General features: G+C 38.1%; 1 protein-coding gene across 4 annotated transcripts in view; it reads left to right on the plus strand.

The window, feature by feature from the left end:
• SLC11A2 (solute carrier family 11 member 2) overlaps positions 1-17,630 on the plus strand; it is a 67,070-nt gene that overhangs the window by 44,147 nt on the left and 5,293 nt on the right. For all 4 annotated transcript variants that reach the window (XM_058168712.1, XM_058168713.1, XM_058168711.1 and 1 more), the window contains 4 exons: positions 403-552; positions 3,341-3,414; positions 5,222-5,375; positions 9,811-9,864. In XM_058168712.1, the coding sequence (XP_058024695.1) occupies positions 403-552; positions 3,341-3,414; positions 5,222-5,375; positions 9,811-9,864 (432 nt within the window). The remainder of the gene's footprint in view (positions 1-402; positions 553-3,340; positions 3,415-5,221; positions 5,376-9,810; positions 9,865-17,630) is intronic.

The following is a 17,630-nucleotide window of genomic DNA, read 5'->3' on the forward strand; positions in this document are numbered from 1 at the left end:
AGGTTGGAGAATTTTGCATATTCCTAGCACTTGTGTGTTTCAGGCCATATTATCTAAACCAACATGGTTTAGAATAAGCTGCGCTTTAGATTTGATTCCTGAAAAAATGCAAATGTGGCAGCTGCATCTTTTCCCAAGATTGCCCAGCAACAATATATAATTTAACTTTATTTGTCTTACTCTGATCCTATTTTATCTCAGTGTTATTTTATAAATTTAATTTTGCTATTTTACTCTGGTCTGGTCAATAGCGGGAAAAGTACTTTGACTTTGACTGCAGAAAGTAAAAGAGTTTGTGAAAGTTATAGTCAGACATGTCTTTCATCCAAGAAAGATACTACTTTTCTTCAGTATTTCAGTACACTTGTATTCCTGATTGAATGGTCTCTTCCTTATTTTCAGGGATTCCTCAATCTGAAGTGGTCGCGATTTGCTCGTGTGGTTCTAACCCGTTCCATTGCCATCACACCAACTCTTCTGGTTGCCATTTTCAAAGATGTGGAACACTTGACCGGAATGAATGACTTCCTCAATGTCCTCATGAGTTTACAGGTAGAGACTCTAATTAGGTGTGTCCCAAAGGTGCTTTTTCTTTTCAAGAGGCAACTGGAAATTTCTGGTTTTTCTTTGAAGACGTTTCGCTTCTCATCCAAGAAGCTTCTTCAGATAAGAAGCAAAATGTCTTCAAAGAAAAACCAGAAAGTCCAGTTGCCTCTTGAAACATGACCTGGATGACCAAGAATCTTCATAGACATCTAATTAAGGATGTTTCTTTTCCCCAGAAAAGCAGTAGAGGTTTCATCTGAGCAGCAAGGCAGAATCTACATCTAATACCATGATGTGCAAAACTGATATAAATAAAAAAGGATAACTACTATAGGTAGTTCCCAATGTATGACCACAATTGAGCCTCAAATTTCTGTTGTTAAGTGAAACATTGGTTAAGCAAGTTTTGCTCCATTTTATGACTTTTTGCCATGGTTGTTAAGTGAATCACTGCAGTTGGTAAACTAGTAACACGGTTGTTAAGTGAAACTGGTTTGCCTATTGATCTTGCTTGTCAGAAGGTCATAAAAGGTGATTACAGGACCCCAGGACACTGCAACTGTCATAAATATGAGTCAGTTGCAAATATTGGGATTTTGATCATGCGACCATGGAGATGCTGCAACAGTCATAAGTATGAGAAACTCTCTTAAATGACTTTTTTCATTGACATAACTTTGAACAGTCACTAAATGAACTGTTGTAAGTTGAGGACTACCTGTACTGTCAATCCATTGCAAGATGTTTGGCAAGTAAATGCAAACGTGTTGAGACAGTCTAACAATACCAGCCTCATTTTTTTCCTGCATGGAAACAAGGAATGAGTGAATAAATACATTCAGTGATATTAGAAACATCAGCAAAAAACCTTCCTTAAAATGAATGGCTGACCAAAACAATTCCACTGAAAAGCTCCTCAAAATCCTATTTTTTGTCACTTAAGGATTAAAATCTTGTGATGGCATACAATGGGATATTTGAAGGGTTCTTGGTGCTCTCTGAGCTTGGTTGTTTTCTTGCAAATGTTTCATTATTCAAACTAGGTAACATGATCAACTAGAACTGATTTGCATTGATGATATTAGCTAATTTGGGTAATGAAACTAGCATTTCTGCAAAAAAAACAACCAAGCTCAGAGAACACCTAGGACCCTTTATATCAACTCTTGAGCTACAAATATTTTCTTTTAAGGGGATATTTTTCATGGCCTTCTATTATTCTTTTTCTCTCCAGAATTACATTACAAATTTTATCTAAGCTTATCCAGGACTATGGTTCTGTTTCCTTGGGCTCATAGCTGGAAGGGAGTTGGGTCCCTAGAGAATCCATCTCACGTTTATTTTGTTCAGATCAGGGCTACATTATGTGAAGCAGAGAGATCATTTTATTATTTTGTGAACTAGGAAGGTTTTTCCCTCAGGGATGGCTGCTACCTCTTGCAGATTATTGCTGAGAAATGGTGTGCAGAGAAGCGCAAGGCAAAAAAATGCTAGGATTAGGCTATGCTGGCTTGTAGCCTTGCATGCTACAATGAGAACAGTCTATTGTAGCTGTTCTTCTGTTAAGAAGAGGACTTTTATTCAAATGATACTAATAAGTCAATGAAAATGCAGTTAATTCTCGATAACTAATTACATTTGATGAATCAAGAACATTTGGACCCTCCTTAAGCATAGAATATATCAACTGCAAGTGGAAATGTCTTTTCAGCGGTTTGGGAATTATCAACACTAATCTTAAGAGATTGGATGTCCTGTGGTGAAACAAGGCCTGTGAATAGCCTAATGTGCCAAATCAATCCTAGATCTTACTTGTGAATCATTCCAGCTGAATTTCTGCTTTTTAAGCCTGCCTTTTCTAAAGTAATAAACCATAACTACAGCAAATCCGGTTATCTTCCTTTCCTCTTGCAATTTTCTCAAATGTTTATTTCCCAGTAGGAAGATTTCGCAACTTGTAATTTTGAAGCCACTTAATACTTTCACTTCATTATTCATTCTCTATTTTTATGTTCTCCTTTGCTTGGATGTAGAAGCATATAATACTGAACTTCTGATTCATATTCAAAATCTGGAGCTAAAGCCATTATCCTGAAGATTTGGGATGAAGGAGGGAGGGAGGGAGGGAGAGAGAAAGAGAGAAAGAGAGAGATCTTATTATCTGATTGGGGAGTCCTAGACTTACTAGATTGGAGTTATACTACCTTTATTGCTAAATGTTTTTCCTAATATTAAACAAAATGTACTCTTCTGTAATTTAAAAACGATTAGATCCAATCCTCTTTTTCTGAGTTGCTATGTTGAATTAGCTGCCTAATTGGAAACTGGATAATTCTGCTATTATTTCTCTTTCCCCCTCTCCTGTTCCCCATTGTCTGAGGTCAACAAAGCATGACAGAAGGGTCAGACTTGATGTGTTAACCTTGGAAAGAGCTTCAAAACCTTGGAAAGAGCAAAGAAATCTGAATGTGTCCTCATTATAGGATGGATTGTCCACACTTGAATACCATCAGTATCAAACCTTATTGCCACGGTCGCCTATATTCAGCCATCTAGTTTTATGGTGGCCTCAGTGTAAAGGAACAATAGTGCTTCTGGTGTTCAGTTCTTAGAAGATGCTTTGTTCAGACCAGAAAAATGTTCAGCAGTTAAAAAACTTGGAGCGAATAAGCCGTGGTTTGGAAGTGCTTTCAGCTTTTTGCATTAATAGTTCACTACTAAGCCAGCTTTCTCTTTGTACACAGATAACAAAAAGATCCTTTTCTGAGCATAATTTCCTTTTCTTCCTTTCCAGCTGCCCTTTGCTTTAATCCCAGTGCTCACGTTCACTAGTCTGCGTCCCGTGATGAATGACTTTGCCAATGGCCTGTAAGTATGAAGAAAGGCAGGCATCTGGAATGTATCGAGTATTATACTTGATTAAGCTTAGCTGTTCCTGACTTTTTCTCATTGTCACTATGTAACAGCACGGCCTGCGTTGTGCATAATGACCACCTATGTTTTTAGCAAATTGTGTCCACTCCATGACATAGACCAGACTTAATACCAAAGTCATGAATATTAAAACTAGGGGTGAAATGCTCCCGGTTTGGACCAGATTGCCCAATCTGGTAGTGATGGCGGTGGGTGGTATGGAGAACCAGTAGAAAAAATCCCTGCCCCTCCCCATGCCCAGCTGAGCTGCGTGAGCATCAGAGGTTTTTGTTTTTTTGTTTTTTTACTTTTAAAAGCATTTTTTCTTCGGCCGAAAAAATGCTTTTAAAAGTAAAAAAAACCAAACCTCTGTTGATAGCGTGGCTCAGCTGGGATTGTCAGAGCCTTTTAAAAGAATTTTTCTACAACCTCTTCGGCCAACAGTTTGTTAAAAAAATGTTTTTAAAAGGTTCTGGCGATCCCAGCTGAGTTGCCTTATCATCAGAGGCTTTTTTTTCTTTTAAAGGCAAAAAAAATGCTTTTAAAAGAAAACAAAAGCCTCTGACGATTAGATAACTCAGCTTGGATCGTCAGAGTCTTTTAAAAGCATTTTTTTTACAACCTCTTTGGCCGAAGAGGTTGTAGAAAAAATGCTTTTAAAAGTTAAAAAAAAAAAGTTGGCCATGCCCACCCTGTCACATTACCCCTTCCTTTCTGTTTTCTGTCTGCCAATGACAGAATAGAGTTTATATTATAACCAGCATGAACACCAGAATCTATTCATTTGCGATTATTTTTCAAAAGATAGAATCTAGACTAGCAGATCATACACTAGCACAAAATCTGCCGATGAATGCTTCTTCTTTTTCAGGGTAAATATTACCCCGAATCTGCACTTGGGTATAGGTTTTATGACTTTTTGCATATTGATAGTTGACATGCAGTATTTCTAGATTTGCTATATAAACGTCTTAGAGGATCAAAATACCTTTCAGTAACAGAAGAAAAGTTCGAATCCATGCCTAACTATCTGATGCCTAATATATAGAAAGAAACGTTTTCACATTTCTTATGCAGTGTTGCTTATTCTTTTGCCAAAGGTTGCATTAATTTCCTGCTGTAACCATTGCAGAATTTCAATCTTCTAAGTTATTCAGAATAAATCAGAAATGGAAAATCTGAAGGTCACATGAAGCCTTCTGTATCCCATTTGCAGCCCACAAAGCACTGATTTCAGCTGTTTTATTTATTGCTTGTTTACATTGGCTAAAAAACGGGAGGTCAAGATTCCTGGGAGATGAAATCCCAACTGACAATGCAATTTGTTTAGCATGTATGAGGACTTGATCTGTGTCCAAGGATTGGAAGACCAGAAAATGAATATATCAAAATCTAAACAGTTGTCAGGGAAAATGTACTGAATGATTGAAGGTTTATAACTAAAATGTTGGGGAAATAATCAAAGCAAAAAGTTGTATTTGGGTACATTTTTTAAATGGGGAAACGCTTGAAGAAGTTTTAAGTCCTGCAAGTGCTAGTAGGAAAGTAATGGTTTTTAAGCCATTGTAGTATGTTGTATGGTTCAAAGAATGAGGCTTTATTTTTGTCCACTATGCTGTGTGTAAGTGAGAGATGGGTACGTCAGGACAATTGAAATCCAGTGGGAAATTAAATTGTGAATGTGTCTTTATCCACAGTTAGTTCTAAGTAGTTATTCCTGGTCCATTTTTTTTCTTTGTAATTTTTTTTTTTTGTCTTCTAGGGGCTGGAAAATCGCTGGGGGAATTCTCATTGTGATCATCTGCAGCATTAACATGTACTTTGTGGTGATCTACGTGACTACCCTAGGACAAACAGTATTATATGTATGTGCTTCAATTATCAGCATTCTCTACTTGGCCTTCGTGGCATATCTGGTGAGTTAGTGATGGCCTATATGTTCAGCTTTCCTTATAGGCATTTTCCATGTTCTCTTAGCAGTGATCTCTTTAGGGTTTTTTTAAAAAACAAAACAAATAAAGGCAGTTGAGGCTATTTTTTTAAGTCACATTTCATGGTACAGTTACCATATACTCCTATTTTCTTCCTCCAGCACTTGCTGTCTTAGATTCCAGCCATCCTGGGTCATAGGAGCAGTAGAACAGTCCTTTGGGTGAGGCCAGGACCCATTTTAAGATGGCATTTGGTTTTTCACAGTGACCAGCCAGATTGGAACCAACTTCCATCGGAAGTAGTGGGGCAATAGCAATAGCACTTAGACTTACATACCACTTCACAGTGCTTTACAGCCCTCTCTAAGCAGTATACAGAGTCAGCATATTGCCCCCAATAGTCTGGGTCCTCATTGTACCTACCTCAGAAGGAGGGAAGGCTGAGTCAACCTTGAGCCAGCCAGGATCAAACTGCCAAACTGCTGGCAGCCAGCCGTCAGCAGAAGTAGCCTGCAGTAGTGCATTCTAACCACTGCGCCACCATAGCTCAATCATCAGTAACTGAGTTTAAACATGCTTGGAATAAATAGGATAGGACAGGACAGGACAGGATACGAAACAAAACACAAAACAAAACAAAGTACTCAAAGGGCAGACTCAATAGACCAGTCAATGGACACTGGATCTTTTCTGCTACCAATTTTCTATGTTTCTGTGTTACTTGCTGGATACCGCTGCCCTGTTGTGGTCTTCTGCCATTGGTAGAGGCAGAGTTTTATAATTAACAGCAGCCCCTGTCAGACCTGTATTCCATGAATTCATTCAGTCCTGTTTTAAAGTCAGGTTAGTGGTCACCACCATATCCCATTTCTTGTGACAGTGAGTTCCATAGGTTAATAATGCATTCCTTTTTTTTTCTGTTTTAGCTGTCCTTTCAGTCAGCTTCATTAGATGACACTTATATTCTGAGAGAGGAAATAACAATTATCTTGTCCATTTTTTCCATAACATGATAAACCTCAATCAGCTCCTCTTCTGTCACCTAATTTTGAAGCTAAAAAGCCCTAAACAATCCACTCTTTTCCAATAAGGCATGTGTTGGAGTCCCCCGATGCTACACTTTTTTCTAGCTCAAATATATCTTTTTTTTTAAAAAAGGATGCGCAGAACTCTACCCAGTATTCCAGATACATTTTTATAAGGGCATTACACATGTTGACAATTTTATTTCCCTAATGAACACAAGTATGAAATAGCTCTTTTTTAAACAGCTGTTGCTCATTGAATGGTCACCTTGAGCCATCTACTGTGACTCCAAAGTAGCTACAGGCAGCTTAGTTCCCTCAGTGGCTGTGTGCAATTGAGGCGGGATTTTTTTTAAATATAAAATTTATTGGCGGCTCATCTTACTACAGGGTAACACTGGGCAGTTATCTGAATGTGTATTTATTTATTTATTATTTACATTTCTATACTGCCCTTCTCCGAAGACTCAGAGCGGTTTACAGCCAAGATAAAACACATATACAAAAGTTAAAACACAACATTTCAATTAAAAATCTGATTCAATTGGCCAAAATATCAAAAATAACGAGTAAAACTATAAAACCAAACCATCAATAAAACCACCCATTAAAATTGCATTAGGCCAGCCCTGCTCGGTGAAACAAAAAAGTCTTGAGCTCGCGCTTAAAGGTCCGAAGGTCGGGCAGTAGGCGTAGCCCCAAAGGTAATTCATTCCACAGGGCAGGTGCCCCCACAGAGAAGGCTCTTCCCCTGGGGTCACTTAACACTTATGTAAATCACATTTTATGTTAATCACATTTTCCATTTGGTTGTCTGTTCACCTAGTCTACAAAGAATCTTTTGAAGTTCTTAGTCAGAGCTTGTTGGCATTGATAGGTATTACATCCAACCCTTCTAAAGGATAGCAATGTTCAAATAATGCACTAGGGCAGGGGCCTAAACCTGTGGGCCACGGCCTGATACAGGGCTGTGGCCTAATTGACACTGGGCCGCACACAGTCCCACTTGTGTGAGCGTCGTCACAGGTAGTCACGGCCCACTCATAAAAGCATTGCTGCAAGTGTTGCAAGCTCTTATAGCCCCCCTCCCCCCCCTCCGTTCCGGCCCACCAACACAGAAACTGCACTAGGGAAATGCTGGTTTTCTGTCACACTTCAATAAAACTCTGATCACATTTTCTTTAGTTATATCAGCTTATAGTTACCTACTGCTCTTTTCACAAACATATATTCTCTAGAGCAGGGGTGGTCAACCTTTTTATACCTACCGCCCACTTTTGTAGTAGTAAATTTTTTTAACCACCCACCGGTTCCACAGTAATGCGCCGTGTATTAATGCACCGTCTGCCATGCCTCTCACATATCGTGGATCGGGTTGGGCGGGGGCGGCTACCAGCTCTGCTTGTCTGTTACAGCTGGGTGGTGTGGGGGGAGATGCGCAAGCTATTCTAGGACGAGGCTCTTTTATTTGCAGTCGCACTATAGCGCCATTTAGTTTCACTTACGTAACGTGAATTAAACTTATGCTTGGGCGATACAAATAGTATATTTTCAGAAATTTAAATTGTCATGGGGAATTTTATGAAAACCTAATGAAAATGTTTTTAAATAATGCTATGAAATTTTTTTAAAAAGTCAATTAAATAAAAAAAAAAGGAAAGTGCTTCAGTATCGGACAAAACCCCTACCGCCCACCATGAAAGCTGGAATGCCCACTAGTGGGCAATAGGGACCAGGTTGACTACCACTGCTCTAGAGGAAATAAACTAGAATTGTGCAGAGTACAAGAAGGCAAGACAGCATGTGTACTTCTAGAAAATAATGGCTGTGTTAGAAACATTGATCCTTTTAGAAATAATGCAATGGCCTTGTTTGAACAATGTCTAAACCCCATTCTGGGCATTCGTCTTGTCAAGTGTTTCAGAACAAACAGCCAGGATATGGTTTTGTAGGGACAGGGAAGGGCCATACAATTTAGAGCCAGTTCTCAATAGCATCAACTGAAATTTATGGGTTTATCACACAAGCTGGAATCCTGAAGGAAGACTCTTTCCTTGCTTGCCCACCCCCCTCCATATTTCTCACTCCTGGTGGTATCTACCCATAACAAACAAAATAAGGATCAAAGTAAACAGCTTGGTTGTAATTGTCAGCTTAGAACTCAAGGAAATCCAGTGGAATCATGAACAAAAGGTGAACATTTGTTACAGGCTATTACAGTTGGGGAATGTCACGTAGTTAATATTGTCTGGTCACGTAATCATAGTTTGGATGCTCAGTGACCAGCCTGCAGTCATCTTGCAATCATGTGCCCTTTCTTGACAGCATCCCCCAAGCAAAGTCAATGGGGAAGCCAACAGGAAATCAGTAATCATGGTGATGTGGGATCCCTGCTTAAGAGTGGCAGCTGGGGCTCCTGGAACTACCATTGCTAAGCAGTGTGGTCACATGACATCATGCTTAATAACCACACTGCTTGGTGCTGGTGTTTCTATCCCAATTACCATTGTTAAATCAAGGACGACCAGTAGTAGTCTTTTGAGAAGAGAAGAACTATCTTGCAAAGTCAAAGCAGAGCCTCCACTTAGCCTACTATTTATTTTACTTGGGCCAGCCATGTGACCGTCCAGAAAGCTCACAGCTTGGAAATGAAGACAGCTGGTGTCCAACAAAAAGGAGAAAAGGAAACAACTTAGGAAACATCCAAGACAGGATGAACAGGGTTGAGAAATCTGTAGCCTGGCAAATAGAGCTTAATTATAACTCCTAGCATTGTACGCTGACTAGAGCAAGTTGTATCCATCGGCGTCTACCAGAGGCCTCCTTTGTTTAATGACTATAATATTCATGTGTATCAAGCTTGATTAAAAACTGTTTTAATGATTTTTATGAGTTCGTTCGCAATCAGAGAGCTACTTATCTGTATGGTTGACTAGGAAATTGGTAGGAATAAAAAACATCTATTTAAAGATGATGATTTTTAGATTTGCAGCTGGTAGGAAAAGGCTTCCTAGGATGTAGACAGGCAGAGCCATAAAATCTTCCCAGGGAACGTCGGGTGAAATAATTCGATCAGGTTTGTTTCTTGACATGCATATATAGCAAGTGCTGCAAAGTAAGTGCTTTGTTTTTTCTGACAGTGTTGTTCTTCTCCTTGACCAGAATCAGAATTATGTGTCATCTCTGGCTCCTATTTTAAAGCCTGTCTGCAGACACTTCTCTCTGAAATAAATTTGGGAGGGGAGACGGAGTAGAATCTGAGGGATGGTGGGGCTTCATAGAACAGAGCAGGGGGAGGGATAATGGTGGTGCTTCCCTGATTTGCTTGAAGGGAAAAAGTCTTTGAGTCTTTTAATAAACGCACCATTAATTTGGGATTCCTCTCTCTTTTTCAGAGTTGGCAGTGCTTAATTGCTCTCGGAGTTTCTTTCCTGGCTTGTGGGCATACGGTAAGAGTCACAAGAACTTTGCTAACTGAAGATCCGCCTTCAGCGGCAGTTAATTAATTACTGTGTCTACTGCAGAAAAAGTAGCCATCAGGGCCAGTGCGTTTCTATGGTTTACTTTGTAAACATATCCAAATGTATGTGCAATTTTGCACAGTGTTAAAATTGTGATAATGGTGTTTAAAAATTATTGGATGTATATGAGAAAAGCTTATGTGTATTTTTCCCTGTTAATCCCCAACAATCACACTCGGGATAAAATTTGATTCTCTTAGTACTGCATTAGTTCTCAGTGGAGATCTCTCTGTTTGCTGCTAAAAGCTAAGATACTTTATAATTTAACCAAGAAGCTAATTCACTCCAGTTGAGACTTACCGAATTAATGTTAATAAACCGAATGGCATAAAATTACATTTCATAAATTGCCCTTTAATAGAATGTTGCCAGCATCTGTAGTTGGAATACAGATATCTAAGTTTGCTAGTTAAAAGCAACAGTTCTTTGGAGCTCAGGAATGCATCTTTGCCCATACTCTGTGCTTCAAGCGACAAATAAATTTCTGTAGAAGCAATAAAACTATAGGTGGGAGAAGAATCTGCCTGCCTTAAAAAAAAAAGGGGGGGGGAACCTCCTTAAATCTTAATCATTGTCAAGCTTGTTTTCTATATGTCAGGGCATTTCCCCCCCAGAGGCCAGTATTCAGATCTAGAGTAAAAAGTTTATCTGTAGTGTTGGTTAAATCACTATCTGTGAATGAAGAGGAGCTAGAATCTGGGGGGAAATATCCAATCTAATTAATTTAAACCCATATAGACCACTCCTCCTTTCAGTTGATTATGTAAATTGGCAAAGCTGGGAATGTCTTCTGATACCAAGTGGCCTATGTGCCAACAATAAGTTCTCTGTGATGCCAGGCTGAGCTGTTTCCCAGCTAAGGTGCAGATACTGCAAAAATAACTTAATGACTTACCAAAAGTGGACACCCTATGGTCAAACAGATGGCCAGACTCTTTAAGCATCTGAGTCAAAATCATGAAGAAAGACCTGCATGATTATAATGGAGAATATAAGCCCAGTCATTAACTGCAGAGAGACTGCTTGCTTATAAGATCAAATCCAGATTTAGAACAGAAAAATTGTATTCAGTATTTACAAATATTTTCCATCCTTTGTGTGCTTAATACTCATTTGCTCAAGCAAGATAGTACTATATTTGTATTTCCTGCCATTCTTTATGGCAGGCATGTTTATATTAAGGAAGGGTTTCTGGCTGTCAAATTACTTATCTATGAGGATATGAACATTTTCCTTTAGCCAGAAATGTTTCCTGGCATGAAATATTAAATAAGCATCCATTTAAAAAGCATATGCTCAGCTAAGAATGTGACTGTGTGTTATAAGTGGCTCGATTTTGCTCCCTCTGTCATTTTCATTAATGATTTACCTATGTTTTTGCTGGTTGCCCCATTCCTCAAACAAAGCATTGCAAAATCTTTCCTAATATCTTAACAGTTGCTCTCAGGGAAGGGATAAGTATCAAGAGAGAGAGAGAGACCATATTAAGAACCGAGAATATTTCACTCCTGAGCTTTTGGTCAAGATGGAGGGCAAACAGCTTTTAATCCATGTATATATTTCCCCCCAAGGATCTTATTTAAAGATCTTACTATCTTACTTACTTAACCTTGTGCAATCTTCCTATCAGGCCTCTATAAGATGTGTTGGGGCTACAATCCCAGAATTCCCAGTCTTTGCAACCAGTAAGAGTGATAACAAAGAATTCTGGGATTTGTAGTACTATCACAAGGGGGAGCAACCAAATGAGAAAGAACAGGATTTTCTTACTACAATTTGAGCAGAACCACCTTCATAAAGTACAATACACTTTAAAAAGAAGGTCCTTCCCGAGTCTGAATGGAGGGGGTTGAGTCTTTAAGAGTCGCATTGAGCAATAATTCAGCCTACGCCATCCTGACACTATACAGCTTCTAACTTCCCCATCGCATCTGGAAGGCAAAGGTTGGCGAAGACTCGCTTGCAAATAATACTACTGATGTCCAAATACAACTTTGTGATGAAATTAATGTTTACTTGTTTACTTTGCTACAGTTGAGATAGAGGTACTAACTTTTTGATATGTATGTTGTTAATTGTTAATTGTGTTTCAAATTCTGAAGAAATTCCTAAATTCAGATGTTAATTGATTTGAAAAATATGTTCTTTATATATTATAATACTAACTACTATTCTTGACTAAAGAAAGACTCTTTATGGTATAATAGTCAGAACTGAATGAAGTGTAAGCAAAATATCTTCCCTTAGACACTTTCAGCCAGCTATCCCATTTAGCATCAATGCCAAGAGGTTTGTGTTTGCACTTTTCCACTTTTTTGAAGTATTTATGATAAATTTGGGATGACTAATGCATTTTAGCAAGGTTAATTTTTCTTTGTTACTAAAAATTGGACTGCTCGGGGTCTGGGTTAAAACTACATTATTTGTATAGATTTAAAAGAGGTGATTTATCATTTTTCTTTTCAAGTATTTATAAGTTTGAAAAGATTACTCAGGCTGATTTGTAACTTTTTATCAGAATTATCCCAGTTTCCTGATCAGTCTATGTCAAAAGTTACCTAGTTAAGCAGACTCAAGTTCTATTAAAATTCTAAGCTGCTTAACCTTGAATTAAGCAGATATCTTGAAATAGTAATACATTGTCACTGTTGCATTTTGTTGGCTTCAATGGGAACAGACTCCTAAACAGAGAACCTCCTAGCTGACCATAGCATTTCTTATTAATGATATTTTTCAGTTGGAAGGATGCAAATGTAGGAGATTTGTCAGCTTGATTTGTCGGCTTGCATGTTGAGTCTGGGAAGAGTTTACCCTGTTAAAATCTCTCAGGGGCTATTCTTGTAAAATTTTGGGTCACACATTGGCTGCTAAGGGGAAAAAATATTTGCCTGGAAGAGGTAAAATTAAATACACAAAGCTTTCAATAGAATTAACTGGAATCATCCCACAATTCCGAGTTGGGACTTAGGGGTGATAAAGTAAACTACTTTGCATGCATGGGACCCCCTGAAACAAACCTACCCTTCTACCTCACATATCTAAATTAAAACAGTGACTGCACAACTTTACAATTTTATTTTCCTAGTTGGGTGGTTGTTCCTGTTTTGTTTTGGTTTTTTTAAAGAAATGCCCATGCCTACAAAGTTCATAGATCATTGAGATCAACAAGGGATCATTACCTCCACTCAATAGAAAGGAATTTATACAGGACTTAAGATTTGATGGAGAACCACCCACTTCCTGTTGTAGGCAATGTAGATTTCCTACAGCAGAGTACTACATGTTAAAGAGCAATTTGTCTGATCATCTCATAGCTCTGTGTTGAAGTTTGCTGGCTTGCGTATTTTATCCCTTTTTCTGTGTATATCAGGAGAAAAGGTTTGGCATATCCCGCCCACATTTGAACCAACAACAAACACTATATGTTAATGCTTTGCAGATTCTAAGGATAGATATATCTTGCATTCTCTGTGTAGACGTTTCAAACTTTGTATTGTGCATGGATGACTGTTTTCTGATTTTGTTAGCATTATAGTTTACACTGAGGCTGGTTGGGATTTCTGCTGTTTAAAACATATAGCAGGCTCTCAGCTGCTCTACACTATTTCTATGCACTTTAAACTTGTAAGTTCTCAGAAGGAAGATAAACTGCCTCTTGGGATGTCAATTTCTGTCTGACACTATTTGAACATAGTACGAGATTTCAAAAAACAGAGATATGTAGCAATCACGTATTAAAACATTTGAGCTACATAATGGCTTGTATAATGTGAAACAAATGTCTATTTTTATCTGACCTAAACCAATCTGTATACCTAATTTTGATTAAAAAAATGGAACGTTTTTCAGCTTGGGTCTCTTTCTTTTTAAATTAACATCACGAAGATGATCTAATTTGGGGCACAGCATAATATCTTTCTCAAGCACACATGGAAAACATTTCATAAAGGATAGCTACCTTTCCTCCAATTTAGAGAATGAGTAGTTTCCATCCTGTAATCATTTGAGTGTGGAAGAAGGTTGAACACATCTTGATGAAGCATCCCCTTGTTGAAAGAAATCTGAAAGTTGTTCCTCTCTCTAGTGCAGGGCTGTCAAACTCCCGGCCGACACATGCTGGCCACGCCCATGCCCGGTTTAGCAAAGGGGGGGGGAAGTCCCGATATGTCATGTGACAACGCGGGTTTGACACCCCTGCTCTAGTATCAACATCTGTGTGAAGTTTTGCATTATCCTTATAATGAACAGTAAGGACCTAGAACGGCAGATACGCTGTAATTGAGCTGTGGTGGCACGGTGGTTAGAATGCAGTATTGCAGGCTAACTCTGCTGACTGCCAGCAGTTCGATCCTGACTGGTTCAAGGTAGAGTCAACCTTCCATCCTTCCGAAATCGGTAAAATGAGGACCCAGATTGTTGGGGGCAATATGCTGACTCTGTAAACTGCTTAGAGAGGCCTGTAAAACACTCTGAAGCAGTTTATCAGTCTAAGTGCCATTGCTATTGCTAGTTTGTATGATTTTTTGACTGTATGAGAACCAAGGTTGACCATTATTTTGATAATAGGGACTGGCCAGATGCTTCGGCAAAGGGTAAAGTTTGAATGAAAAAATCAAAGTGTATTGAACCCTCTCAACTAATACCTGTTGCTAAATATAGTTTCCTGTATTTGAATAAAACTTTAAAAAAAACTATTTGAGTTTTTATCCCCATCATCACATCCTATGGCAGTGAATTTTATGATGTGAAACCATATATTGTATGTTTCTTCTCTAAACCTACTACAAATAATTTTTGTGACTGCCCCGAGATCTTCTGTTACTCAAGAACTGCACCAGAAGCACTGATTTGACCTCTTAATTTTTACAAATATGGATTCTTTGGAACATGCATTCTTCATGCATTTTGATATCTCCATCTGTCAAAAAATGCTGTTTTGTTTTTAGATTTCCAGTGAACAATTTGATCTTTTCATATTATTAAGAAGGGATGAACAAAAACTGAAGGCCTAAAGGGTCATCTTTAAAACTTGCTTTAATACCTCATTCCGTGCAAATAACAAAGAAACTTTGAGTCTTCACCCCTGTAAAGTTGCAATGTATTAGTAAACAGGGACATTGACAAATAGATAAGATGGAAAACAAAGAAATTGCTGAAATTTCAGTTGCTGATCACTCTTGGAAAGAAACAGGTGGTTTTTTTTAAAAAATCCTTCACTTTTTATCTTGATCAAGTCAAAAGGTAACTGAGTTACACAAATAGGACAAGCAATGTGGAAGTTTAGATTAAAGCATTTTAGGACTTTTGACCCTAGTTATTGGTCTTGCTTCAGATTATGGGTGTCCAACCTTTTGTCTTGCTTGGGTTGCACTGAGTGAAATGGAATTGCCTTGGGTTGCAAATAAAATATATATATTATTAATGTATATTCATATATATATAATCATATGATGTTAAAAATTTATGAACCTGTGGGATCGTATTACTAACTCCAAGGCCATGTGTGGCTTGGACATGCCTGCTTTAGACAATGTAGTAAATACAACACACATACACACACACATATACACACACGCATATATGCGTTTCATATGACTCCATAGCCATATTATTGATCTAATTTGCGGAAACAAACATTTTGCAGTGGTAAAATAAAATGTTAACAGGTTCTTGGCCAATGTAATAATGTTATAAGGCTTATATACTTCCTACTAAGAAAATTTATTTCTAGTATATTCCAAGTAATTTTTATATGCAGATTAAATTAAAACTAATGCAATCATCCTCTTTCATACATACTACATATTATGAGAACTTTCTTTCTTTCTTTCTTCTGTGACAAGCTTTCTTTGCCAGCTTTAAAGGAACTGGAAAGTGTAAGTAATTGTTTTTCTCCCTAAGAAACATTCCAATTCCTACAATACGAAAAACATACATAATTTTATATCACACAAATGTTTGGTAATATTCGATATGCCATATACAAATGGGGGAAAAAGACTTCTTGGGGGAAAAAAATGTCAAAGCTTTCAAAATACAATCATGACTCATTGAAATATTAATTTAGTGCAGGTCTGGCAAATCGAGATGTAAAGCAGCATTTGTAAAAGCCAGAACAATGTGTGCATTCATCTAGTTGCTAGGTAATCCTAGAGTGTTGTTTTTCTGTGCTAGAAAAGGGTACACATTTTAAGATTAATAGTGTCCTGTGAATGACGTGTTGCAAGTCTCCTCACAAGCTGTGGTTGTACGTACAATAGTCCTTCAAATATAGAACATCTGTAGTTCTCCAATCGCACCATGAAGTTTCTAAAATCTAAGCCCTGATTTTTAGAAGCACTGCTGAAAAGAACTTTTAAATCTCTAGGATTCCCAAGAACATTAAAAACACTTTTAAACTGAACTATATCCATTTAAACGCGTTAAATTCCAAGTGAAAGGAAGAGAGAAGCACTGCCATATATGAACACTCAATACATGTTGACTTTCTTCATATTTTACTAGTATATGAGATATAGGGACATGGTGGCTTAGTGGGTAAGACGCTGAGCTTGTCGATTGAAAGGTCGGCAGTTCAGTGGTTCGAATCCCTAGTGCCACATAATGGGGTGAGCCCCTGTTCCTTGTCCCAGCTTCTGCCAACCTAGAAGTTCGAAAGCACGTAAAAAATGCAAGTAGAAAAATAGGGACCACCTTTGTTGGGAAGGTTACAGTGTTCCGTGCGCCTTTGGCGTTGAGTCATGCCGGCCACATGACCACGGAGACATCTTTGGACAGCCCTGGCTCTTTGGCTTTGAAACGGAGATGAGTACCGCCCCCTAGAGTTGGGAACGACTAGCACGTATGTGCGAGGGGAACCTTTACCTTTATTATATGAGATATGTATGCCTAGTTCATAGTAATCCACGCCCACTGTTTTTATAGCAGGTAGGAACATGTTACAGATCAGTTCTTTCCAAAACTAGGAATGCAGAAATAACTTGAAATATTAATTTGGTGTATTTCTCTTAACACACAAATAAGGTAGTGAGTAATTGGTATTGCAAATAGTCTTCAATTTGTGAGTCTAAATGAGATTGGGTGTTAGTGTAATTGTTAGCTGAAATTGTATTCTCTGTAACTTAAACCCCAATTTCATGCTTCTAAAAATCTGATGAGGCTTGCTTACGCTGATTCAGTGATCCCTGTGTGTGTTCCAGGATAGAAATTCTGGAATTTCCTAGAGCAGATTCAGATCATGACTAAGAAAAGTGCATTCCTTCCATTATAATGAAAAGGGCAAAGGAATGAAAACACTTAACCCAATAATGAAGTTAAATCCAACAATTCACTCCTAAATAATAGGAAAGGGGGGTTGTCAAACAGTAATATTTCTATATGAATTGAAGAAAAATGATTGCCAAGCATAACTAAAAAAAGTTCCTATCAGTCAAGCAGTACAACAAATAGTATCATGTTAATCAGCAAAACATTAATTTGTACAAAGTTGATAACAAATTAATGGAAAGTCTACTTAATGTAGATGTGATTCCCAACCACCAGCCAGTAAGGGCATCTGTGAGGAGGAGGTGTGTGTCAAATACTTAAAATGGCAATGACTGCCATATTGACTTTTTTCACACCCTTTAACTCATGGCTATCCCTGGCAATTGTTACCGCTAAACTTAAGGTAAAATGAAACTGTTGCACCTAAT

This window comes from Ahaetulla prasina, chromosome 2 (genome assembly GCF_028640845.1).
Source record: "Ahaetulla prasina isolate Xishuangbanna chromosome 2, ASM2864084v1, whole genome shotgun sequence".
Lineage (NCBI taxonomy): Eukaryota > Metazoa > Chordata > Lepidosauria > Squamata > Colubridae > Ahaetulla > Ahaetulla prasina.